We start from the raw sequence: 26,326 nt of genomic DNA on the forward strand, positions 1-26,326 counted from the left end.
TAGTGAGATACAATAGTACATTCAAGCAGAACCATTGAAATGCATTAGAAAAAACCATTGAGTTCTGGGATGTGAAGTTCCTAGATAGTCTACCGAGAAACAAATGTTAAAAAATGTTAGAATGCTTAAAATGTTAAAATGGCGAACAATCGTAGAGACTACATGGAATGAAAATCCTACAACAGGCATTTCTGAAGGGAGGAGCAAACCAACAGAGGGATAGAGTGACTGGGGAGAAGAGACTGGAAAGACAGATGAGTGGATAACAAAGCAAAACATCAGAGTGCAATTGGGTATACAGGTGGGAATAGACAAATCAGGGCATTTCTGAATGAGCTGCAGCTCTGTTTCTATGGAGAAAGGTGTATTTATTCCATAGTGGTGAATCAGACATTCAAACAGGATAGGGAGCGATGAGATGTGGGGAAGGACAGATTCCAAGGAGGCATTGCTACTTAACAAGGGGTAGGCAGAGAGGGCGCAGAAGGGACTTTTGGGGGGTGGCCACAGGAGATAAAGAAAGTTGGTAGCAGTGGTGTAGGGCATAGGGATGTGCACAGAAATGGCGGGTCTGCCGATTCAAATGCAGTGTGTGGGGGGTCTCCCTTTAGGAGTCGGGGGCAAAGCGCACTTACGCCTCCCGCCGCATTCCCCCTGCCGGTGTCAGTTTTTTTAACAGCCCATCAGGGCGGCAGCATACCTCTCTGCCACCCTGTTGCCTTCGTCTTCCAGATATGACTGGAAGTTGCTGAGGTGCAGGCATGTCATCAGCTTCGAGTCATATCCAGAAGATGAGGGCAATGGCGCAGCAGGGAGGTATGCTGCCACTCCGATGGGCCTTAAGAAAACCAGTGCCGGTGGGGGGAAAGCGGCAGGAGGAGTACGTGTGCCTTCCTCCCACACCTAAAGGGAGACCCCCGCCACCTTCAAACTGCCCCGTCGCGGTCCCATGCACATCCCTAGTAGGCAGGGCACAGGCAGCCCATGTTCAGGCATCCCCCCCACCCAAACTTGACAGTGTCTCCATCCACTTGCATGGTGGTGGCTTCCTTAACTGTGCAGCCCAAGGTAGACTGCCCTGCCTCCACTCTTCAGCTGTCCACTGAGCATGCACAGCAACCATTTGAGTGATTGGTAAGGAAACTGGAGCCTTGACTTTAGCATTAACTAAGGCATTTGCATTAGAAAAGCATTAGCACCTCTTCTATTGTTAATCTTAGTCATATTTCTTTTTGTCTACAACCCACATTGTAGAGGCCCAACATTATCCTCCCTTGTTACATGTCAATATACTATCTTCCCTCACTAATATGGAATACCATGAAGAGAGGGAAATTACCCGAGTACAGAAACACCTAAAGAGTTATAGGTGAGGTATGTTTTTTGTTACTATCTGCTCTCTAGAGTTCAGATCAGGCCTCAGTATAATAATGTAACATTTGGGGAGGAAGATGCAGCCTAACAATCCAGCACCAGAGGTCAGGATAGAGAAGATCTCCACAGCAACCATGCTTCGCCCCTTTGTGCTAAGGTAGCTTGGGACAAAGGACACCCAAACACTACAAAACAACAACATGCTGAAAGTGATCAGCTTGGCTTCATTAAAGGTATCAGGCAACTTTCTGGCAAGGAAGGCCACAGTGAAACTGATGGTGGCCAGGAACCCCATGTAGCCCAGGACCATATAGAACATGATATCTGAGCCTTCATTACACTGTACTATAATCTCACCCATTTGGGAGTACATGTCCAACTCTGGAAAGGGGGGTGAAATTGCCAGCCACACAACACAGATGACAGTTTGAATAAATGAGCAGAAAGCGACGACTGATCCTGCCAGCCTCTTCCCCACCCATTTCCTCATTCTGTTTCCTGGCTTTCTTGCCATGAAGGCCAGAACCACAATGATGGTTTTGCCCAAAACACAAGATATGGCAGTGGAGAAAGTAATGCCAAACACCGTTTGCCGCAGAAGACAAGTCACCTTCCCAGGCCAGCCAATGAACAGAAAGGAGCACAGAAAGCAAAGCAGCAGAAAGAAGAGCAGGGTACAGGTGATGCTCCAGTTGTTGGCTTTGACAATAGGAGTATTCCGGTGCTGAATGAAGATCCTTATCACTACAGCTGTAGATAGTGAAAAGAAAAGAGCAAAGGCAATCAAAACTGCTCCTAGCGGTTCTTCATAAGATATGTATGTATAACTTTTGTGGATGCATTGATCATGTTTCTCATTTGGATACTGATCTTCTGGGCATGTCTCACAGTGGTCTGCATCTGAAAGGTACAAGCCAAGAAACAAAAAACTTTGATACAAGAGGTACAAATATGGTTGAACTAGGAACTCTCTATTAGGTTTCGAAGTCGAGCCAAACTGAACCAAGCCGGGCCCTGTTTGGTTCAAGAGCTAGCCATCAAACAGGCCAGGTTCAATGGCAAACTGGTTCGATCTCAAGCCGGTTTGCACATCCCTACTCTCTATGTCATTGCGCCAATTATTAAGTATAGAAAGCAGTTGATTGTTGGTATTCACTGCTAACCATTGCCATTAGGGACATAATAGCTTTCTTTTCCTATTGCTTTTTTAAATTGCAGCTTTCAAAAATTTGTCTGCTCCCTTGTGAAAAACTGTATCATAAGTCAGCATACATATTCTTTAAAAAATGGATATACATTCTTTTTTTTAAAAAAAAATGACTATATGTTTTGGATAAAGACTCTCTCTGTCTTGGGTGTTATTTTGTAGTTAATGCTACAGAAGGCAGACCTGACTATTGTAGAAGGAGAAAGAAAACCTCAATTTAGACCAAAAAATAAGGCTGAACATAGCCCTCAGGATTTCGGTTGGTTACTTGAGATCAAGCAGAGATATGTTAGTTTATTTTACTTGTTGTATGTGTATTCATCCCCCTCAAGTCCTGCTATGCTGCCACATTGTGGCGGGGGGGGTGTTCCTGGAAGGGATGAGCGAAGAATGCTGGGAGGTATACACCCAGTACGGTCACCCAAAGTGCAAAGGTCATCCCAGCTGCCCAGCTAAAGAAGAAGAGGAAGTTCATAACTTTTATGCTCAAGCGCAGTCTGAAATTGACAGAACATGCAAGCAAGATGTGAGACTGGTGGTTGGAGACTGGAATGCCAAAGCTGGAAAAGGTGAGGAGGAAAACACAGTGGGACTATATGGCCTAGGAAACAGAAACAAAGTAGACGAATGACTTCTTAGTTTCTGCCAAGCCAATGATCTCTTCATTGCTAACACATTCTTCAAACAACCAAAGCAGTGCCTATACACATGGACATCACCAGATGGAGTACATAGTAATCAAATTGATTACATTATTGGTGCAAGGAGGTGAAAGAGCTCCGTTATAACAGCAAAGACGTGGCCTGGAGTTGATTGTGGAACAGATCACAAACTACTCATATGCAAGTTCCAAGTCAAGCTATTGCGGAAAAACAAAGCTATCCAGCTTCCACGAGATGATCTTGAGAATGTACCCACCATTTTCAAGGAGAATATCAGGAACCACTTTGAAGTCCTGAACCTCATTGATATGGAACCTGAGGAACTGTGGAATGAAATCAAAGAAGTTAAGGAAGAATGTGAAAAGAGATTGCCAAAGACCAAGAAATAGAAGAAAGCAAAATGGATGTCAGAACAGATGGTGGAAATTGCCAAGAAGAGGAGAGAAGCCAAAGATAAAGACCTCAGGAAGGAACTTAATAGGGAATTTCAGAAAACTGTTAGAAGAGACAATGAGCAGTACTACAATGACATCTATAAAGACCTTGAGGATGGAAATAGAAACAGAGAAACAAGGAAAGTTTTCCAAAAGATCTCTGAACTCAGAGGGAGGTTCCAACCTCAAATTGGTATGTTAAGGGATGCCAAAGGACAGATAGTAAGTGATCCAGAGAAGATCAAACAGAGATGGAAGGAGTATACTGAAAATCTGTACAGTGGGGACGTCAACACCAAGACGCTCTAGAAGATATTCTCTACTTGCAAGAACCTCTAGTACGTGAAGATGAAGTAAGATCAGCACTCCAGTCATTACCAAGTCGGAAGGCTACAGGAATTGATGGAATAGCTACAGAAATATGGCAGGCAACAGAAGAAGAATCAGTCAAGACTAAACAAACTATGCAAGCAAATTTGGAGAACGACACAGTGGCCAACAGAATGGAAGAGGTGAATGTACATACCCATACCAAAGAAAGGAGACTTAACAGATTGCGCAAACCATGCAATGCAGATTAGAACCCTATGTGGAAAGGGAAATGCTGGATGTTCAAGCTAGTTTCAGAAAAGGCCAAGGAACAAGAAAAATCATTGCTGATGCACGCTGGATAATTGAGAAAGCCAAATAATACCAAAAAGAAGTCAATGAGTGCTTTACTGACTACAGAAAAGCCTTCGATTGCGTCGATCATGTCAAGTTGTGGAATATCCTTAAGAAAATGGGCATCCCAGAACACCTTATAGTTCTCATGAGAAACCTATACAGAGGAGAGGAAGACTCAGTCCAGGAGGAACATGGTGAAACAGATTGGTTCCAGATCGGCAAAGGAGTAAGAAAAGACTGTATAATTCCTCCTTCTTTATTCAATATATATGCTGAACATATACTGAGAGAAGCTGGATTGGAAGAGGATGAATGTGGCTTTAAAGTTGGAGGAAGAAACATCAATAACCTGCGCTATGCTGATGACACCTATCTAATAGCTGAGAATGCGGATCATCAAGCTCTAGTAATAAGTCAAGGAGCACAGTGAAAAAATGGGACTACGACTAAATGTAAAGAAGACTAAACTAATGGCAATGGGTACAGCAACCAGCCTCAGAATTGACAATGAAGACATTGAAGTGGTGGATAGCTTCTGCTTTTTAGGATGAACCATCAACAGTAAAGGATCCTGCAGTCAAGTAATACGCCGCAGACTAGCACTTGTTAGGGTTGCAATGGAGGCCTTGGAAATGATATTTAGATGCGATGACCTGCCTACACCTACAAGGATTATATTCATTTGGACCATGGGTTTCCCAGTAACACTCTATGGATGCAAAAGCTGAACTTTGAAGAAGCAAGATAGAAAAAGCATTGATGCTTTTGAACTTTGGTGCTGGAGAAGACTTTTGAGGATACCGTGGACAGCCAGGAAAACAAACAAATGGATTATAGAACAGATCAATCCAGAATTTTCACTAGAGGCTCAAATGACCAGGCTCAAACTATCATACTTCTGACACATTTTGGGAAGATCCAGCTCCCTTGCAAAGTCCCTAGTGCTGGGAAAAGTGGAAGGAAAGAGAAGAAGAGAACAACCAGCAGCAAAGTGGATGGACTTGATTAGAATACCAATGAATGCACCACTGAAAGACCATAAAGACCAAGTTGAAATGGATCAGCCTGGAGAGAATCTATCTATGTGGTCACTACGAGTTGACACCAACTTGATGGCACTTAATCAATCAATCAATCAATCAATCAATCAATCAATGTGTATTCATATACCACCTATCATTAAAACCCTCAAGGTAGTGTACACCTTAAAGGAATACAGTGGTCAACAGTGGTGCTCACATAGGAAGATCATATATGTAGTCAAAAACGGTGCTTGGAATCATAAGAGTGAGAGAATGAGATTATTTTCCCGACTATATAACTGTGGAGGAACAGCCCTCTATTCCTTCTAACCTTTTTACCACTGCCACCAAGTGGACGTTTGGTACGGCTGGGTCCATTACAATATCCCTTCACATTTATCAAAAATTACCACAAAAAACAGACAAACAACCCCTAAACAAAGAACTCAGTAGTGTGGAAAGGCTTATAGGTGTGGGGTGGAGACAAATCAACATGCTTGTATTTTTTTTTCCTTAAAAACAAGAAACTTTACTTTTAAGGGGGGGGGAAGTTCAATTAAAACATTTTTTCAAAGAAAAAAATACAAACTCAAAACAATTACTTACAGAGCAAGTCAGGGAAAATAAAAAGCTGGAGAAACATAATCACTATCTGGCTCTATACTGGTCCCTACTCAGAGTCCTCTTCTACTTTCTTACTTGTCAGTTTCAGGCTTGCTGGGCAGACTCTTTGTTCTGATTACGGCACAGGTCTGGGGCTCAATCCAGCCAGGCTCTTCCTTTTCTTCCCATGATTTCAGCTAGAAGGATTCTCTTCTACTTGCTGCCTGCTCACACTCTGCATGGATTCACTGGATTCACTCTAGCAGACTTCCAGACTCTCTTCTTTCTCCTGCAACCTCCACCTCTGACTTGCTCAAGCAGACTCCCTTGACTTCTCCTTCCAGGACTCTGTCTCTCAGGACTCTCTCTGAGGAATCTGTTGACTTCACTAACTTCCCTCTCAAAACACTCCCCATATATACAGTTTCTATGGCCCAACAGTATTTTAAGAGGTTTTAACACAATTCATTTTATCAGGGCTTATCTATGAGAAACGTTTTTGGAATATTAATACACTATACAATACAGGGGCTTATTTACAGAAACCCAAGAGGTCTAGGCCTCGTTCCTCCACAATAACGTACATAATGTACTTACCAATCTGCATTGAAATCCTCCCTTCAGGACACCGATTGCAATCATAGCAACAAATCTGTTTCCCCTGCTGGGCAATCCTGCTGAATCCAAGATGGCAGCTCTCAACACACCTGGAATGGGGCAGAATCTAAGAGGAAGCACAGGGAAGAATGTTCTGATATCTCCACACTTCTGTGATTCTCTAGATGAGACTAGAAGTGATGGAGCAGTCTAAAAAGTGGTAACTACTTCTCTGTCCACTGATATGGAGAGCAAGGGTGGGGTGCAGAGAAGGGTTAGTCCTAACATGGCACCCATCCAGCCAATTGAACATGCCAACCTTTGTGCCTGGAATGGTGACCCTGCTCTCCCAAGGTTGCTGGAAATTTGGGCTCCCATTTTCCACAATACCCCACAGCAGCAGATATGCATAAGGCGCCATGCCAGTATGAAACCAGGAACTTTGAATGAGAGTAAAGAATTGTCCCCACACCCAGTGTTTTTCCAGTCTGCACAGAGTTAAAATCTCCTTTGGGTGTGTGAAAAGCTTCCCTGAGGAGGAGTGGGTAGCTATGCAAAAGTTCGATTGCTAACCTGAGATTGTGGAGGCCCAACACAAGTACGGCCACATTTCTTGTGTTAGCTCAACTCATGAGCATGCAGTTTGTTGGAAGTGAAGAACTTTGCGCTGTCTCATGTCTCAATGACAGAGAGGGACAGACTAGTGAGTCAGAGGGCTAGAGAGGTCAAGACATTGGTCATCTCTTCTCTACTGCTCTGACACTATCCCTTGATATGTAGATTGCTACTCTCAGGGAATTACTTCCTGCCTGCCTGCCACTTCCTCTTCCTCTTTCCCTTTCTTTTCCCTTGCAACACTCACACTACTCTCTCCCTGCACCATGTGTGCAAAGATGCAGAATCCCTCTGTATCCAGCTAGATAGATAGATTAAAGATCCTATTTCTCCACTTTACTATCTAGAATGGAGTTCAATAATAAAGACTCCTTATATTGATTTGAAACTATGAACTGGCTCCAGGTTGTTGGAAGTTAAAGGACTTTGCGCTGTCTCTTTGCCTCAGACAGTGGAGGACAGACTAGTAAGCCAGAGGGCTAGAGGGTCAAGACATTTGCCATCACTTCTCCACTGCTCTGATGCTATCCCTTTGATGTGTAGATTGCTAATCTCAGGGACTTCCTTCCTCTCTCTCTCTTCCTACCGGCCCGCCTACCTTGCAACATGGCAAGCCTCTCTCCCTGCACCATATCTGCAGAGAGGATGCAGAATCCATCTGCATCCAGCTAGATAGATAGATTAGAGATCCTAACTCCTCACTTTCCTATCTAGAATGGAGTTCCTTAATAAATGCCTTTTATATTGATTTGAAACTATGAATTGGCTCCAAGTTACTCTCAGCAAACACGCATGCCTAACTAAACTACCGCTGTGTTGTGCCTCTGTGCACTCTGCTTTAATGAGAAAGGGATTTTCTCACCACAGAGAATTTCCAACAGGTTATGGGGACCCAGTATTTTGAGCTGCGTGTGCTGCAACTAGAGAGTTAGCTTTGTTCCAGGAGATCCAGTGAGATCTAGCGTGGACACTTTGCTAATCTACAGCAACTGCCTTTTGGAGCCGGTGAGGATGGCTACTTACCTAGAAGGAAAACTCAGGCTGACTATCCTGAATGCAGACAACTATTTGGAATGGAAGACTCGATTGAGGATTGCACTGAAAGCAAAAGGTACTGAAGAGAACCCCCCCCCAGAAGGAACCACATCTGCTGAGAAGACTGCCAGACACAATTGGCTTATCAAGGATGCGAAAGCTGGAGCTTGGATCGCCGCTTCTGTGAGTAGAAATCTCCTTTATGCTATATGTATTCTTGGAACCTCAAAGGAAATGCTGAGCAAGCTAGATTCCTTGCATATGAAAAAAGGGTGGGCATACACCTTTAACTTGAGAAAGAAAATGCAAGCTCTCCAATATAAAGATGGGGACTGTTTTTCTACTTTTGTGGGAATTTTGGAAGATTTCTTTTTTCAATTTAAAGAGCCACGGGAACAATTTTCAGAGAGTCAGAAGCTGGAAGCTCTGTTTTTAAGCATGCCCCCCAGCTATAGCAGTTTAATTGGCCAATTGGAAACCCACACCAATCTAAGCTTTGAGAAAGCTGTGGAAACGTTGTCCTCAGAAGCAAGCAGGAGGAGAATTTTGAATTCACGCTATGAAAGTGAACTGGCAAGTAACTTTGCTCTTAAAGCAACAGTTGATCATTCCAGGCAAAACCCAAGGTGGGGAGGGAACACTGCAAGAGGAAACCGCATGGGGCCCCCACATTTTCATACAAAGAGATCTGGTTACTTTGCCGCCAAAGAAACTCAGCCCAGAGAGAGCGGTCACATGACCGCCAGCAGAGAGACTGCTAAAATGAGGCCAACCGGGACTAATGCCTTTAGATGTTTTCTATGTAACGAATTTGGCCACAAGGTGGCGAACTGTCCCAAGAATCAGACAAAGGAGAATGTGAATCATTTTTATACAGAAAGAAATGTGAATCGGAATTATAATGTTTACTTAATGCAAAGCGATGAAAAGTTTATTTTGGATTCTGGTTCGTCTGTGCATATTTCGCATAATCTGGCTTTCTATACTGAACTGTTTGATATTCCTGAAGAGACTGTTTATTTGGGCAATAATACTACAATTAAAGCCAAGAAGAAAGGCGGAGGAATTTTGTATTGCAAATTGCTGGATGGACCGGTTAAACCATTTTTTCTTAAAGATGTTTTGTATATCCCTGACTTCTCAAGCTCCTTGATTTCTATATCCAAGCTAGAGCAACAAGGCTGTGAACTGTATATTAAAAATGGACAATGTGTTGTTACCCAGAATGGAGAAATTTGCCTTGTAGGCTCTGAATTCAAAGGTCTTTATTGTGTGGAATCTACAGACAGAGAAAGACCTGAGGTATACAGGCCTAATGAAGTGAACCTTGCTAAGTCATGCCTGCATGAAAACTGCTCGCAACTGTGGCATAGAAGGCTAGGACACAGGAGTCATGAGTCAATCCAGACCATGAAGGAAAAGGGATTAGCTAATGGCATTGATTTTGTACCATGTGACATTGTAACTAACTGTGTTTGTTGTCTTGAGTTCAAAGCAGTAAACAAGCCATTCCCAAAGCAGAGTGAAAGGAAGACCGGAAGACCCTTGGAACTGATCCACAGCGATATATCTGGACCACTACCAGCAACCATAGGTAATCAAAAATATTTTCTAACCATAACAGATGATTTCTCACGATACACGTGTGTATTTCTACTAAAGGAAAAATCGCAAATGTTGGAGAAATTAAAAGGATGTGTGGCAATGGCAAGCAACAAATTTGGCTGGAAGCCAAAGATCCTACGCACAGACAATGGAGGAGAATATATGTCCAACGCCACACAGCAGTTCCTGAGAGAGCATGGAATCATGCATCAAACCATGATACCTTACTGCCCGTCCCAAAATGGAATCTCAGAAAGAAAGAACAGAACTCTACTGGACATGGTAAGATGCATGCTTGCTGGCGCACACCTCCCACAGAAATTCTGGGGAGAAGGCATCATGACTGCTACATACATACAAAACAGAATGCACACAAAGCCTATAGGAACAACACCATATGAACTTTGGCATGGTCATAAGCCGTCTATGACACACCTGCGTGTCTTTGGAAGCATGGCTTACTCATACATCCCAAAGGAAAAAAGGACTAAGTTAGGGGCTAGGGCCACAAAAGGGATTTTTGTAGGCTACTCAGCACAATCCAAAGGCTACAGAATTCTGGATCCTGACACCAACAGGATAACCATAAGCAGAATGGTGTATTTTGATGAGAATGAAAGAGCTACACCTTCAGAGGGGGCCTACACCAAAGCAAGCAACCAGACCAAGCACCCTGATGACTGGATCATGCTTCCTGATCTCAGAGGAATTGAGGAGGAGGAGACAGCAGATCCAGATCCAACCACACTCGACACAGAGACCCCCAGCGATCCACCAGACGCACCTGAGGTAATGAGAGAGACCACAGAGGGTGAGGTGAGGTGATCGACGTGCTCAAACAGAGGTGTTCCAGCTCCGAGACTGTCCTACCTCGCAAGAACGGTGGAACAACCAGAACCTTCATAATGGGAGGAAATATCCCAGCTACCACAACCAGAAGCCCAGAAGTGGAGACAAGCTGCAATTGAAGAGCTTGAGGCTCTACAGAAAAACAGAACCTCGACTCAACCACAAGGAAGGAAATTACCACAAGGAAGGAAATTACCACAAGGAAGGAAAGTTATAGGCTGCAAATGGGTTTTCAAACTCAAGCATAATGCTGATGGTGAGATTCAGTGCTACAAAGCCAGATTAGTAGCAAAAGGATATTCACAGAAATGTGGAGAAGATTATGATGAAACCTTTGCACCAGTGGTTAAACATACCACAGTAAGGACTCTGTTAAGTATTGCTGCTAGCAAAGGAATGCATGTTGAACACCTAGATGTGAAAACTGCATTCTTGCATGGTGAACTAGAAGAGGACATTTACATGCAACAACCACCAGGTTTTTTAGAGAAAGGCAAAGAGGACTATGTATGCAAACTGCAAAAGAGCATTTACGGTTTAAAACAAGCTGCCAGAGCATGGAATATAAAACTAAATGATATGCTGCTTCAAGCAAACTTCAAAAGAAGCAACGCAGATCCCTGTCTATACACGAGATGCATAGGTGGCAAGTGGACTTACATTTTGGCGTATGCTGATGATTTGATTCTTGCCTATGAAAATCCAGATGACAGCAAGGAAATAATGCATCATCTGAACAGAGATGTGGAAGTCAAGCGACTTGGCAACATTGAACACTACTTGGGCATTCAAGTACAAAGAGAGAAAGATGGAAGTTTCCTCATCAGCCAAGAACAGAAAATTAAAGACCTGATAAACCTGCTCAGACTGGAAAATGCGAATCCTACACCAACTCCAATGGAAGTGAACTACATAAAGCAAGAAGATCAAACTGAGCCACTATCTGACAACCATAGATAGCGTGAAGCATTGGGTAAGCTTTTATACATTAGTACACTCACTAGGCCAAATATTAGTACAGCAGTTGGCTTACTTTGCAGAAAGACTGCATCACCAACAGTCAAGGACTGGAATGCAATTAAAAGACTTGTTAGGTACCTAAAGGGTACTGCACACTTTAAGCTCAAGCTGCCAGCTAACAGTCAACCCAAACTAGAAGCATATGTAGATGCAGACTGGGATGGAGATATAACAGAAAGGAAATCCACCAGCGGTTACATAATTTTCTATGGAGATGGAGCCATAAGCTGGTCAAGCAGAAAGCAAGACTTGTAGCATCATCAACCACTGAAGCGGAATATGTATCAGCTGCACAGGGCTGTCACGAGATACAATGGCTGTGTCAACTACTGAAGGACCTAGGTACAGAGGTACCACAGCCCATACCAGTGTATGAAGACAACCAAAGCTGCATTCAACTCTCCAGACAAGAAGATGTAAAGAGGAGTACCAAAGTACCATGTAGTGAGAAGTCTGCAGAAGGACGGACTAATCAAGCTGATCTACTGCCCGACAAATGAAATGCTTGCAGACATACTCACTAAGCCACTACCAAGACCCTGCTTTGAAAAGCTGAGAGAGAAGATGAATCTTGTGAGCTGAGTCACGAGACATCGAGAGGGGGTGTTGGAAAGTTAAAGGACTTTGCGCTGTCTCTTTGCCTCAGACAGTGGAGGACAGACTAGTAAGCCAGAGGGCTAGAGGGTCAAGACATTTGTCATCACTTCTTCACTGCTTTGATGCTATCCCTTTGATGTGTAGATTGCTAATCTCAGGGACTTCCTTCCTCTCTCTCTCTTCCTACCAGCCCGCCTACCTTGCAACATGGCAAGCCTCTCTCCCTGCACCATATGTGCAGGAGGATGCAGAATCCATCTGCATCCAGCTAGATAGATAGATTAGAGATCCTAACTCCTCACTTTCCTATCTAGAATGGAGTTCCTTAATAAATGCCTTTTATATTGATTTGAAACTATGAATTGGCTCCAAGTTACTTTACTCTCAGCAAACACGCATGCCTAACTAAACTACCGCTGTGTTGTGCCTCTGTGCACTCTGCTATAATGAGAAAGGGATTCTCTCACCACAGAGAATTTTCAACACAGGTTTCTTTTACTCTCAGCATATATGCATGCCTAGGAAGACTCTGCTGGGTTGTGCCTCTGAGCACGGCCACCTTTCTTGGGTTAGCTCAACTCATGAGCATGCAGTCTGTTGGAAGTGAAGAACTTTGCACTGTCTCATGTCTCAATGTCAGAGAGGAACTCTGCTGGGTTGTGCCTCTGAGCACTAGACCCCAGGATCTTTTGCGCTCTCTCATACACATATCTCCTCCTAGGAAGTCATCCTGTTCCCTTCACTTTCCTGAGTAACAGAGAAATAGTGCTCCGCAAGATACACACAATGCCCAAAATTGTGCTTGTGTGAGACAGTTTTGTTTCGGGGCCCTTAGGGTGCAATGGTGCAATCGGGTTCTGAAGAAGGGCATGCATGGCATGGCATGGCATGGCATGGCATTTAAAGGGATTTAAATGCCCTCTCCCTGCCGAGGGCAGGCAGATCATTCTGAAACAGACGTGATCACACACAGCACACCCTCTTTAAGATTGTGGCCAATGGCAGCTGCTATAGTGATATGCTGATGCCTTACCCACATTCTGGTGATGCAAGCACTATGGGGCTTGTCGGGTTATGGCATCAGCAGACCAAGAAGAGGGAGGGGCTTCCTGCTCTGAATTTTGAGGTTGCCAGGCCACAGTTGGGTGAATGTCTATGATGTGATTCATGGTTAGAAAAATTAACGAGCGTACTCCAGTTTCACGATATGTGTGTAAGTGGCCTCTGTCTCTACAATCTGTTCAGCTTAATTCTGGATCACACAGGCTCTTCCTAAAGGTTGGTGGTAAATTGATGCAAATTGATTTCAGTTACCAACACTGTATTTTATACATGTGTACAGAATCCAAATGGTACAACAATGCAAAGACACCCAATGCTCTGAGACATCACAGGCATGAGTGGTAGGCAGAGACATAAGATGCAATCTCATTTTCACAGCAGCCATACTCTAAGGAAATTTGGGTTCACCAGCTGTTGTTGAACTACAACTCCCAAATTGTGGCTGGGATAGGGATGATGGGAGTTGTAGTTCAATAACAGCTGGAGAGCCAAGGTTGCCTACCCGTGATCTAAAGGAAGGAGAATATTTCATATAGATTAGCAAATCAGTGCTCCTCATTCAAGGCACTGTTTGTTCTACAGGTTTGTTCAACGTGGTCTTTATGGCTTATGAGCGGGAGGAGAATCATAGCCTTTAGTAGGAATATCTCCGTTTTGCCTTCCCAACAGAGCCTTTTATTTCAGTTTCTTAAAAAATCATACCTGCTTAAATTTGTGATTCCACACAATGGCACTTCCATTAATGGTAAACTCTTCACCTGCAGGTTCCTGCAAGTCCATCCTTCCTACTCGAACCCTCTTGAAGGTTTCATTGGGATATATGACCAAGTTGATGATATCATATCCGCCTGCCAGGTCCCCATTCTCATCAAAATATATTTCTTCCCCAGCACTATTGTTGAAATGGAGGTTGCTCAGAAAAGCATGAAGCTAGATGGGAAGAGAGAGAAAAACTAACTGGGGACATTTCCCCCACTTTGATTATCATGAAATATGACACATATTGAAGTTGTTTGCGATCAAGGAAGTGGAAAAGGCAAAGGGTGGGAGAGTGAAGGAGGAGGTACGCGGCGTGTACGTCTAGGGACATTAGAAAACAGGGTGCAGAAAAACATGTGGAAGAAAAGAAAATGGAAGCATCTTAAAAGGAATCAGATGTATGACAGAAAAAACTAATAGAGGAAGATTAGCTAAAGAAATTGATCAGAGACCAAAGCTGGGTAACAAGCCATGCATACAAAGAACTGAAAGTCAGAGCCAAAGCCTAAGGTTAAGCTGAGTTGCAACAAGGATCAGTAAATTCAATGCACCAGGACCAAGATGACCTTGAAACTGAGGTCAAGTCTAAGCTCAGAAAGGAAGCCTTTAAATCTTTCCTAAGCTGCAAGGATGCAATGAAGAACTTGGCTGAGCAGGGTCAGGGCAGGACCTGAGAACTTCATGCTCTGATAAGCCTGGTATAGTTCAACTGGCTGCCACAGTGGTACAAAGGATCTGGGTGGAGTAATGGGAAGGTTTTGAGGGAGGACTAGACCTCACTAGAATGACTGCTGGGAGGGTGGGCCTTTTCTAAAAAAGGAAAAAAGCCCAGGAAGTTCAAATCCAAAGGACCAATCCAGAGGACTGGGCAGGGTTTTCTGGTTCAGCCACCTACTGAAGAAGAGAAAGCTTTGGTTGGCTGGTCAGTCTGTCCCCGCAAGGCCCTAAGGAAGCAGCAGGCAGAAAGCCGGTGGGGGCTGCGGTGATCAGGGGCCACTTAGCCTGTGGGAGTCCCAGCATGCCCCGCACATGTGCATGGGGCATTTGGTGGGGGGGACCCTCAAGACCGAGAGGCTGCTTGTAGTCTCCCGGTCAGGGGTCTACTTGTGTGTCTCAGCATGCCGCCGCGGCACACAAGTGGTTCCAACGATCAGTGGAAAGCGGGCTATGCTCCTTTAGCCCGCTTTCCAGTGATTGTGGGGATAGCCTCACTAATACCATAACTGTTGATCTGCTACTGAGAGGAGCTGACAGCTGTAACTTACCTGCCACGGCTGAAGTTTCTGAAGGTAATGTCTCTGTCCATTTGCCAATGTTTTATGTTTAGCTTTTGATGAAATCATAGCATGGAGCGCATGTGCCACAGCATAAACGGCATTGTAGATATTATAACTCAGGCCCAACATGCCTATTTCAAACATCGTTCCAGGGAGGCTCCCCAGTTTCTCATCCCCACTGCAGTTTTGCTTGTTTTGTGAATAAAAGCCATATAATGGGAGTGAGCAGGAAAATGTCATGACCCAGAACTGATGAATGAAGTACATCTTAGACTGATATGGATTTACGTTCTCAAGAAAGTCCTGAAATCCTGGAACCACATTTGTGTGCAGTGTGAATGACAAGGTGCCATTGAGGGATATTGCTGGGAGTCTTCTTTGAACATAAATAGCTGTAACATCCCACTGAGCCGTTATGATCCAAACCCTCTCTAGTGGAAGGGTCTGGTGAAATTCATATTCCTCTATAATTATTTTTAAACCCTTCATAGACTCACTGTCCCCATAGACTAGAATCACATTTAATTTTTTCTCCAGCCATATAGTAGAAGCTATCCTTCCCAGGCTTCTGCCATAGTCCTTGTTTAATGAATAACTTCTCACTGTTGGAATCACTTGTTTCAAAGCAAGGCAGATATTGTTCTGGAAGAGTCTTGGTCTCAGAGTTTGAAGAAATGTTTCCCCACTATCATCATCTGATATAAAAAGGCCAATCCAATTCCATCCAAAATGTTTCAGTAGTCGAACAATCCCTTCATGTTGAGCGTTTTCATTTGAAACCATCCGGAAGAAAAAAGGGAACCTAGTTTTATCACTCAGCAGAGGGTCAAAAGATCCATAACTGAGCTAACAGGAAAAGAAATCAGTACATTGGAAATTGCATCCATTTGTTCCTGAGCAGAATGAAATTTATTAAGCCAGAAATCTTCAGTTTAAGATGAAAGCAAAGATGCTTTCCATTTTCATTCATGCTCTGAAAAGCATGTAATTGCAAGTTAACGTGTCAGTCCTAAATTCAGCACCGTATAAACTGTAAAGAGTCTGTACAGCCTTTTATATTATGTGGGCTTTAGAAATAGGACTGCATGCACCCACAGTTTGCCTTAGTCATGCTGTTCTCAATCTAAATGGAGGAAGAAGGAAAGACTGCCAGGTTCAAACTCCTTCTGACTTTGTATGCTGTGTTGAACTGCATTTCACTGCATAACAATTCAAAAGAAGAACGTTGGGGAAATTGCCTGGCTGCCTCTGGCAATGAGGAATTTTCTTCTCTCAGAAGAACAAAACATATCTATTTGGGGAGTTGAGATAAATAAGTGAATTATGCTTCCATTATGCACCCTCAATTTTTACACTTTTATATCTTCACCACTTTACATCAGGTCTACACCAGTTTTGGAAAGATTGTGTCACTTATCACCTAGTTGATGGTTGCTAACATTCAGTCAGATTGGACAAATGGTTTAGATGTTATGGTCAATTAGAGTCAAGTCAAGTTTATTTATGGTCAAAGAGCAGAATTCAAAACATATGTACAAATAAGAATCAACAGTGCCTACAGTAGTTTGGTATAATGTCTCAGCATAACATATAAATCCCAAATTACAGGAGCTGTTCTACTATCTGATGCCTAACTTTGCCAGCCACCACACAGAACTTTGTGACATTAGTCATTATCTCCTTCTTCTGATCAGAAAGCAAGTAATTAACATAAAATATGTCTGTATGCCCTGGATAATTGACCAATAGCAGAGCAATAAAACATTGACGAGAGTCCCTGTAAAGGGAACAGTAAAGCAAAATGTGAAAAATAGATTTCTCCCATAGGGAACAATGGGGATATGGGCGAGCCCCATTTGCTCTCCCTTTGGGGGGTGCCAGGGCACCCCAAAGAGTGTTTTGGTGCAAGGCAGGTTGTGCCACAATTCTCCCCATGCAGCCCCAAGTTTGTAGGCTTTATGGGGTTTTTTTAGTGAGTGGTCTCTCTCTTCTTCCCCCCCCCAACTGACGTTTTTTATTTTGTACTTAAAGCACAAAAGGTTGACATATACATTTTTACATGGAAAAAAAGATCAGAGGTGGAATAACATTCTATCTCTAGGAGAGTAGATATTGAGCCCATACAGCAAGCAGCCAAGAATCCCGAAATTGGATTCTTGGTTGTTGTATGAGATCTCTCAATGATTCCCTATGAGAAGCTTTTCATAATACTATATACAAACCATAGAATCCACTCTCCTAGAGATAGACTGTTAAGACAGGGCACTCACTAAAAAATTCCTGCGGGGTCAGGGACTATAAACCCTACAAACATTGGGTTGCCTGCGGGGAGTTGAGACAATACCTGCCTTGCACCCAAACCCACTTTTGTTCCTGGGCGGGGGGGGGGCAGCTGGGGGTTCCTCAAATTCCCATTATTCCCTATGGGATAAATGCAAAAATTGAAAAGATCTTCAGCAAATCATTAAAAATCACAGGGGTGTCCTATGCTAGAGGTTCCCTTCCTAGCATATATAGTTTGGAAATTATTAATCCATTCACCAGCAGAAATAAGAAAAGATGGTGGAGAAGGTCTAAAATAGGATGGGATGTTACTAAAAACCAAAAACATAGATGAATGTTTCCCCTGAGCTGCAAAAATAAGCCACTGCCAATTTAGTCTATTAGCGTCCCTTCCCCCCCCCTTGCAAACAAATTTTTATAAGATTTTTTTCCTCTCAATTAGTTCCTGAAAGTAAAGCTGCTTAGAGTTACACCTTTATAAGTTATAAGAATTAAGAAGATCAATCATTGCCATGTGATCAAACCACACTTGGGAAGATCTAGCATGGGGCTTAGTATTTATCAGATTCGTTGAAGTTAAAATCAGATTAAAAGACCATATTAAACTATTAAAATTTTTCAGCAAGGTATCATTATCTATACTATCTATTATCCTGGCACGAATCTGCATGCTGAGTTCATAGTTTAAATGTTTAGAGAAACATTCATCCAGCTGAGGAGACCATTTAAGACGCCTGGGGTGAGATTCATTGGTTTGCCTCAGATCAATATCAAGGGATCCCATAGTATGTCAGTCAAAGACTCTCAAATAAAGGGCATTAGGGAGATGATCACTTTCCAAGCGACTGTCTATTTTAAATTTATCCAACAGAGGTATTAAAGGTCGAGTCAATCAGTGAGGGCCTGCTGACTGCCCAATGGGAATATTCTGCTGGCTAATCGTCCTCTGAAGCTCCACTAAGAATAAAAAGTCCCAATATATCAAAAGTCAACTTGAGAGTTCAATCCCTGAAAATTGCAACCCATATCCTTAGATGATCGTTGTAGGATGATCAATTAGATATACTGGGCTTATAATGGTAGAATGTAGAAATATCTCATCATCTATCTTGCCAGTGCAATACATGGTGTTTGATCTGCTAGCCATTATTATAATACAGAGAAACTTATATTTTGTGTGTGGAGCGTTCTAAGTGGAATGATTGAGTGACAGAGAAGCCACTTATTATTCAGTTATAAACTACTTTACTATTCAGTGTTGGGGCTGCAGTGGAACATGCAAAAAGATGTGCTAGGGTAAGCTGTGGCCCTTTCATTACAATACCACCTTAACTGTGAGTTGAAGATAGAGGTTCACATACTGCGCAGTGTCCCACATTGTATTCCAGGGAAGCTGCTGTGTCTTCCAAGGGAGTTGCATGATCACACCATGAAATCAATAGGCCTGCGCACCAACCAAAATGTCGAGATCAGATCTGATGGGGCCCAATCTGTCCAGGTTTGTGCAGGTTTCAGGTCTTTAGACTCCTTCAAAATATCAGGGGCCAGTTTTTTGACCCCAACTCTGGGCTGCACCTCCTTTAAAAGCAGGTCAAAAATGGCTTAGAACACTTTCACCCAAAGCCATCTGCAGACCTGATTTTTAGGTGCTGTGCCCATGAAAAAAGGGGTGGGGCAAGGAAAAAACAATGCCTCGTCAACCATCACCCATTCAACCAATGGGTTTGGCTGGAGGATTTCCCTGGCTCCTGTACCCCTTGATATTGTGGGCACAGCCCCTAACCAGCTGGTCCGCCCCAACAATCATGGAGCAAGTTGGGGCATCAGGGATTGGGGGGCTCTCAGTCCCCGTAATTTTCAGAATGCCCCACGTGAGTGTGCGGGGCATTCTGGGATGCTTTTTGTAGCCTCTTGGTTGGGGGTCTCCTCATGAGTCACACCGCAGAAACACATGATCCAATAAATGGGGGTAGCGGAGCACTCACTCCACTAACCTCATTTAAGGGGAGGGGCATTTAGGGAGTCTTGCTGCCAGGAGCAGCACAGCTCCCGTTGCAGCACACAACCAGGCGAAATGGGGCTAGCCTCCCTTAGCCCAGATTCACTGGGTTGTGAGAGCAGTCTCATTGTCTTCTGACTCCCGACCATATTTTTTCATTATTTCAGAAGGTGCTTGGATAATTCCAATCTGATATCCAGATTCCAAACTGATTCCAGGATCTGATACCGGATTTATTTGATGCACAGCTTCAAAATGGCTATGAAATTTCACAACTCTCTTGCACAGTTTCAGCAATTGTGCAAGTGTGGTGTAGCAGAACTTGCATTGGGAAGATGGAGGAACACCTTTGGTGCACACACAAAAAGTGGAACACTAATTTCTGCCTGGTATTTAAACCAGAACTCTTTTAACATTATACATTTGGAGGGGTATATTGGTAAGATCTTAGAGGGGCATTACTACCTTGAGTTTTCTGAATGTAAATCAACAAATTTATGTAAATAAACAATTTATTTTCCATCTTCTCTATTATGGCTCTAAAGCATTTTACAACAAATTTAAAACAATAAAATAAACCATTTAAAAGGTTAGCAATACAAGGGCTCAATCAGAGACATAAAAATAGAATTTAAAAATTAGAGGATTAAGACCCTCATATTCATATCCAGGGACACAAATACCTGAGGGATCTTGTACATATTTAAGATGTTGGCCATCTGGATAGAGTTTTGGGAAGTGAGCCCTCCAATAATGGCCATTAGCTTCTTCCTCCTGACACAGTTGTAATTGAGAGGATTCCCTTGCCCTGTGAAGAGCAGGTCTAGTAGTGACCAATATGTTCTGAAAGGATTGAAAAGATTGTCATAGATCTCATACTGCAGAGTGACGTTGGGTAGGAGATGATGAATCTTGTTGACCTCATGAATAGCAAAATCAAAGGCAAGGACATGCTGGTAGTTTTTAGGCATTACGCTGCAATGAAAAAAAGTTCATTTCATTTCCCTCAGTTCTAGCACCAAGCCTTGCAACAGAACTATAGACAGCAAATATGTCAGACCTTTTGTGGTGCATTGTGATTACAATGAAATTTAAAAAAGCAAAATCCTCAAGAATTAGCCATGATTCACACATGCATATGCATCTCTTGATTTTGCAGACATTTGAGTTCTCTACACTTTATGGCTGGTAGTTGAATGCATGAAGAGACTCCATTGAAAAACATTGCCTAATATGATGAGCAGTCTAACCGAGTCAAAGTGAAGAGCCTCACATTATCCAACTTAAGGAGGACCAAAAAGAATTCTCCAACAGTCAGTGGTAGGTATCACCTATTATATGCTGCTGATATGGTCCTTCTTTCTTAAACACAAATAGGACTTCACAGACTACTGGCCAATTTGGAGATATATTGCCAAATCAATAAACTAGCAATTAATTATGGAAATACCAAAGCGGTGGTTTTGGGAGGTGGTATCAGAAAACATAGTTGGCATATTGGACAAAATGAAATTGAACAGACCTCACCATATTTTTTCTTGGGCATATTATTTGCTTCCACTGCCTCATGGTTTTCTCATAGAAAAGCTGTTAAACAGCAGATCAGATAGTGAAAGGTGTCATACCTAGCAAAGCAATATTGCCTGCAACCACAAACTAATTGATGCCAGAGAAAGAAAACTTGGTATTACAATGTATGTTTTTACTTCAGAGATTTGGTTTCTCAGAATTATATTTCTCTCAGAGCAACTGTGTGTCCAAGCAAAGAAGGAATTTAAATTGTGGACCAAAGACATAAAGCTTCAGATTGACCGATCATTTCTTTGATCAGTAAAGATTTCCCCTTGGTACCATCTTATAAAATATTATCCTGGCCCAAAGGATTCTCTTTTTAAAATTGATAACTTTTGCTTGAGAAAGGTGCTTACTCTTGCAAGGTTCCAATTAATGCCCTCTTCTGTTCTTGAAGGTAGATTAACTAAGGCACCTTATCACCTACGTTTCTGCCATTGTGGCTTGAAAGAAGTAGCCATGAATGTGACCTAGAATTGTTCAAATTGAGTTTACATACATTCAATCATGCCTGTCTGAAAGACTGAGTGTGACTTTGACCTCTGCTAACAAGGCAAAGAAGCATCTTTCAAAGTGGTGATTACTTTATACAGTGGTCCCTCGACTTACAAACTACTCGACATAAGTATTTTTCGAGTTACAAATGGCAGTTTTAGATCCGGTTTTAGATGCGGTTTTTTTGACTTACAAATTTTTAGATGGGGTTTCCTCGACTTACAAATTTTTAGATGGGGTTTCCTCGACTTACGAATTTTACATGCGGTTTCCTTGACTTGCCTGCCTGTTTACTGCCTGTTTATTCTTGAAAAGAAATGTTCCTGTGCAGTTTGCAAGCCTTACTGGGGGTCTGGGTCTTTTTTCTAGGCTCCGGAACGCATTAATCCGTTCCCAATGCATTCCTATGGGAAACCGCTTTTCGACTTACGAATTTTTCGACTTACAAATGTGCATTCGGAACGGATTAATTTCGTAAGTAGAGGGACCACTGTATTTAGCAGGTGGAGAGAAACTGGCCCTATTCAGCCCCAGCACAGCATCCCTCCAGCATCTGTTGCTGGTTCCTACCTTGTGTTTCCTTCTAGACTGAGCCCTTTGATCATCTTCTGACAAGATGACAAGTGATCATCATCTTCCTATGCTTTTTCTATTTCAATTGTCTTGAGAACTTTTTCATTGAAAAGCAGGATATAGATAATAGTGGCAGTAAGTAAGCTTTTAAAACAAAAATATGTATTTACCGTCCCTGAGTGGAGGAGGGTGGTTTTATCATAAAGTTGAGTTCATGTATTTCAGCCAATAGAAAGGATACAAATCCCCCAATGACAACAATATCATCTCTGGAGCTGGACAGATTATTCTTAACGTTTGACTGCCAACTGCACATCAAATCCATATTCCCATTGGAAATATGAGGGAGATGAAGGAAGAGCAACTGGAGTAGAAGTAACAAAATCACACTGAATGCCAGCACCTTTTGGCCCCAGTTCCAGCTGTGAGCTTCCATTTTTGCCTAGCATCTGCCTGTGTGACTGTGACCAGCATTCATCTTGGCAGAGGCAAATGAAATAGCCACAACAGATTGAAGAGCTTCTTCACCAATACCAATGGTTCCGACATCAGATTTTGGTCTAAGGGATGAGGCAGCATGGCTCGTAACCACTCTTATCTCTGTGGCACATATTAGTCTGGCAAGAACCTTTATAGAGTGCAACACAGCACAGGGTAATCAGATGAATTTTACAGGATTTTTTTTTTAACCTTTAAAAAAGGGAGGGGGGAGGTTTCTGTCAGCTACTTATGGAACTCCCAGAAGATTCCAAATTTAATTATAGTGATTTTGCTAATTAAAAGTCCCATAATCACCTTTCCCAGAGTCCTCAGGTCCCTGCTCAACTGCAGAAAATATGTCTGTGATCCCAACATAGTTTACAGTTTTCAATGGGACAGTGAGAGGGTTCAATTAATTATCCTGGGATCATCGTGCATGCTGGGTAATTGGACAAAGATTCTGAATTAGGCAGAAAAGAGAAAATGTAGAACAGTCTTCAAGATGACCAACCTAGATCCATCAGCAGTGTGACTCATCCATTAAAACATTTGATCATGTGTTTCCCTTCTATTGTTTCCCTATTGCACCCTAGCACCTTTTCTTCCCCCAAATCAGATGGCAATTATTTGTTTTATATTGTTTTGATCTTTCCCCTATTATATCAGCCACTTAGGGTGCATCCTGAATAAGGGGGAAAGCCATTCACACATTCTAAAACACAGGCACACATACATATATCTCTACATTAGGGATGTGCACAAAATGAATTTTGCATTCCATTCTGAGCTCGGAACAGAATGCAAAATCTCGAGTTCCAAATGGAACGTTCTGAGCACCATTTTGGATTCCAAAATGCCATCAGTGCCATCACACATCTTCAGGAAAATGCCTGCTAAGCCACCATCATTGCTGGAGTGTCTACCGCTAATTAGCACTGTAGTCATGTTCAGCACATGCACTTCATATACTGCATCAAGAGGGCTGTAGTCCCTGACAAAGTCTGATAACAGGAGTAGCTAAGGTTGGTTTCCTCACAAAAGGATCATATTCAGTGAAATTCTCTGAGGACATGCTGTTGAAGAAGAGTGCCTGTGAAGGTGTACCTTTGCATTGCAAGGGAGAATGAGATAATGGATGAAGAACATTTCTCCTCCAGAAGGCTGAAGGAGAAGCTCTATGGAAAGATTGATTAGGGAATGTGTTCCAATGTATGTATTGTATTCAATGGCCATTTTAATACAAAACATTTCATTCCATAGACTACTGTTAAAGCAGCCAGCCTGCAATCGCAATGCACCTTGCCTGTTTCAAGCACTGCTGCCACTGACTCCTTCCCACTGACAGAATGACACATGGGGAAAGGGACAGCATCACATAGGCAGGCTCCATCCCACTGCATGTCAGCAAGAATATATCATTTGAATCATTTTCAAGTCTGGCTTATGACCAGTCTGGTTTGAGGTAGAGATGTGCACAAAACTGGCTTGGCCTGTTTGGTTCGAACAGGTTCTAACAGGTTCAACATAGGGTATAATGGGGACTCGAATTGTGGTACAAAACTGGGGTAGATGGTAGGCAAAGCCTACCACCCACTGAATCACAAAGCAATTGGACACTCCTGTGATTATTAATGAATTTTGATCCCCCCCCAATTTTTGCATTTCTCCCATAGCGAATAATGGGGATATGAGGATACTTCATTTCACACCTTTGGGGGTGCCAGGGCACCCCAAGGTGGGTATGGGGGCACGACAGGTTGTGCCACAACTTTCCCCAGGTAGCCCCAAGTTGGTAGGTTTCATGGTTTTCCCCCCAGGAATGTTTTATTTCTGGCCTCTCTCAGTCTATCTCTATGGGAGTGTCTGGCCTCTCTCAGTCTATCTCTATGAGAGTGGATTCTCTGGTTTGTATATAATATTATGAAAAGCTGTTAATAGCGAGAACTCATTAAGCAACCAAGGGCCCTAAAACTGGATTCTTGGTTACTGTATGAATTTTCTCAATGAGTGCCTATGAAGAGCTTTTCATATCTATCAGAGTGGATTTTCGGTATATATATAATAATATGAAAAGGGATATATCTCTGAGTAACTCAGAGGAGTTCCAGGGGAAGGCGAGGCCATCAGAATTCCTTCCCATGTGAGTGCCAGTGCTCCTGACTTGTTTGGGAGTGCCAGCTACTCCTCCCTTGATTTTGAGGAGTCCAACTACTCCCCAGGTCACCTTTTTGTGGCAATCCTGGCTGTGCTGCCAGGGAGGGCTCTTCCTCCATTCCTGTAGTTGTGCGAGCAGGCTGGGACTCTCCTCTGGGTCTGAGTCTGGTATTGGCTTCACAGTAGGGATGCGCAAACAGGTTCAAATTTGAACTGGTTTGAATTCAAACAAGTTTGGTTTGAATGTTCGAACTCAAACCAAACAGGGCATTAAATTGGCAATGCTGGTCTAAGTTCAAACCAAACAGAGCCTGGTTCTAGTCAAACCGGTTCAAACTGGTTTGAGCCTCCAAAACTGGCTTGGGTGGTAGGCACCCATGGGTGCCATCTACCACCCAAATCCCAGAGCAATCGGGAGACTCCAATGATTTTTAATGTTTCTTTGATTTTTTAAATTTTTCCCATAGGGTATAATGGGGACTCAAACTGGCCCATTATTCCCTGTGCAGAGTACCTATGGCCACAAACTGAGGGCAGGTGGTAGGCACCCAGGTGTGCCTACCACCTACCGATCCTCTAGCAATCGGACACCCCTGTGATTTTTAATGATTTGCTGAAGATCTTTTCAATTTTTGCATTTATCCTATAGGGAATAATGGGGATTTGAGGAAGCCCCAGCTCCACACACACACACACATACACCCCATCCAGGAACAAAAGTGGGTTTGGGTGCAAGGCAGGTATGGCCTCAACTCCCCCAGGCAACCCAATGTTTGTAGGGTTTATAGTCGCCCCCCTCCCCCCGCAGGATTTGCTGAAGATCTTTTAAATTTTTGCATTTATCCCATAGGGAATAATGGGAATTTGAGGAAGCCCCAGCTGCCACCCCACCCCCGCCCAGGAACAAAAGTGGGTTTGGGTGCAAGGCAGGTATGGCCTCAACTCCCCACAGGCAACCTGGTGTTTGTAGGGTTTATAGTCCCCGCCTCTGCAGGAATTTTTTAGTGAGTGGCCTGTCTTAACAGTCTATCTCTAGGAGAGTGGATTCTATGGTTTGTATATAGTATTATGAAAAGCTCCTCATAGGGAATCATTGCGAGATCTCATACAACAATCAAGAATACAATTTCTGGATTCTTGGTTGCTTGCTGTATGGGCGAAAAGCTCACCCTTCTAAACTGGGTCTCACTGATCATGAGACCCGGCTCAATATCTACTCTCCTAGAGATAGATTGTTAAGAGAAGCCACTCACTTAAAAAACAAACAAACATAAACCCTACAAACTTGCGGCTGCATGGGGAGAATTGTGGCACAACCTGCCTTGAACCCAAACCCACTTTGCGGTGCCCTTGCACCCCCCCAAAGGGAGAGCGAATGGGGCTGCC

The 26,326-nt window shown here is 43.0% G+C and overlaps 1 protein-coding gene across 1 annotated transcript; it reads right to left on the reverse strand.

The window, feature by feature from the left end:
* Positions 1-1,363: 1,363 nt before the first annotated feature.
* LOC128330897 (vomeronasal type-2 receptor 26-like) lies at positions 1,364-20,637 on the reverse strand. Its single transcript, XM_053264259.1, has 5 exons — positions 20,350-20,637; positions 15,373-16,230; positions 14,051-14,278; positions 6,566-6,692; positions 1,364-2,274 (listed from the first exon to the last, which is right to left on the reverse strand). The coding sequence occupies exons 1-5, from the start codon at positions 20,635-20,637 to the stop codon at positions 1,364-1,366; spliced, it is 2,412 nt and encodes an 803-aa protein (XP_053120234.1).
* Between the last annotated feature and the right edge of the window lie 5,689 nt (positions 20,638-26,326).

The sequence above is a fragment of the Hemicordylus capensis genome, chromosome 6 (genome assembly GCF_027244095.1).
Source record: "Hemicordylus capensis ecotype Gifberg chromosome 6, rHemCap1.1.pri, whole genome shotgun sequence".
Taxonomy (NCBI): domain Eukaryota; kingdom Metazoa; phylum Chordata; class Lepidosauria; order Squamata; family Cordylidae; genus Hemicordylus; species Hemicordylus capensis.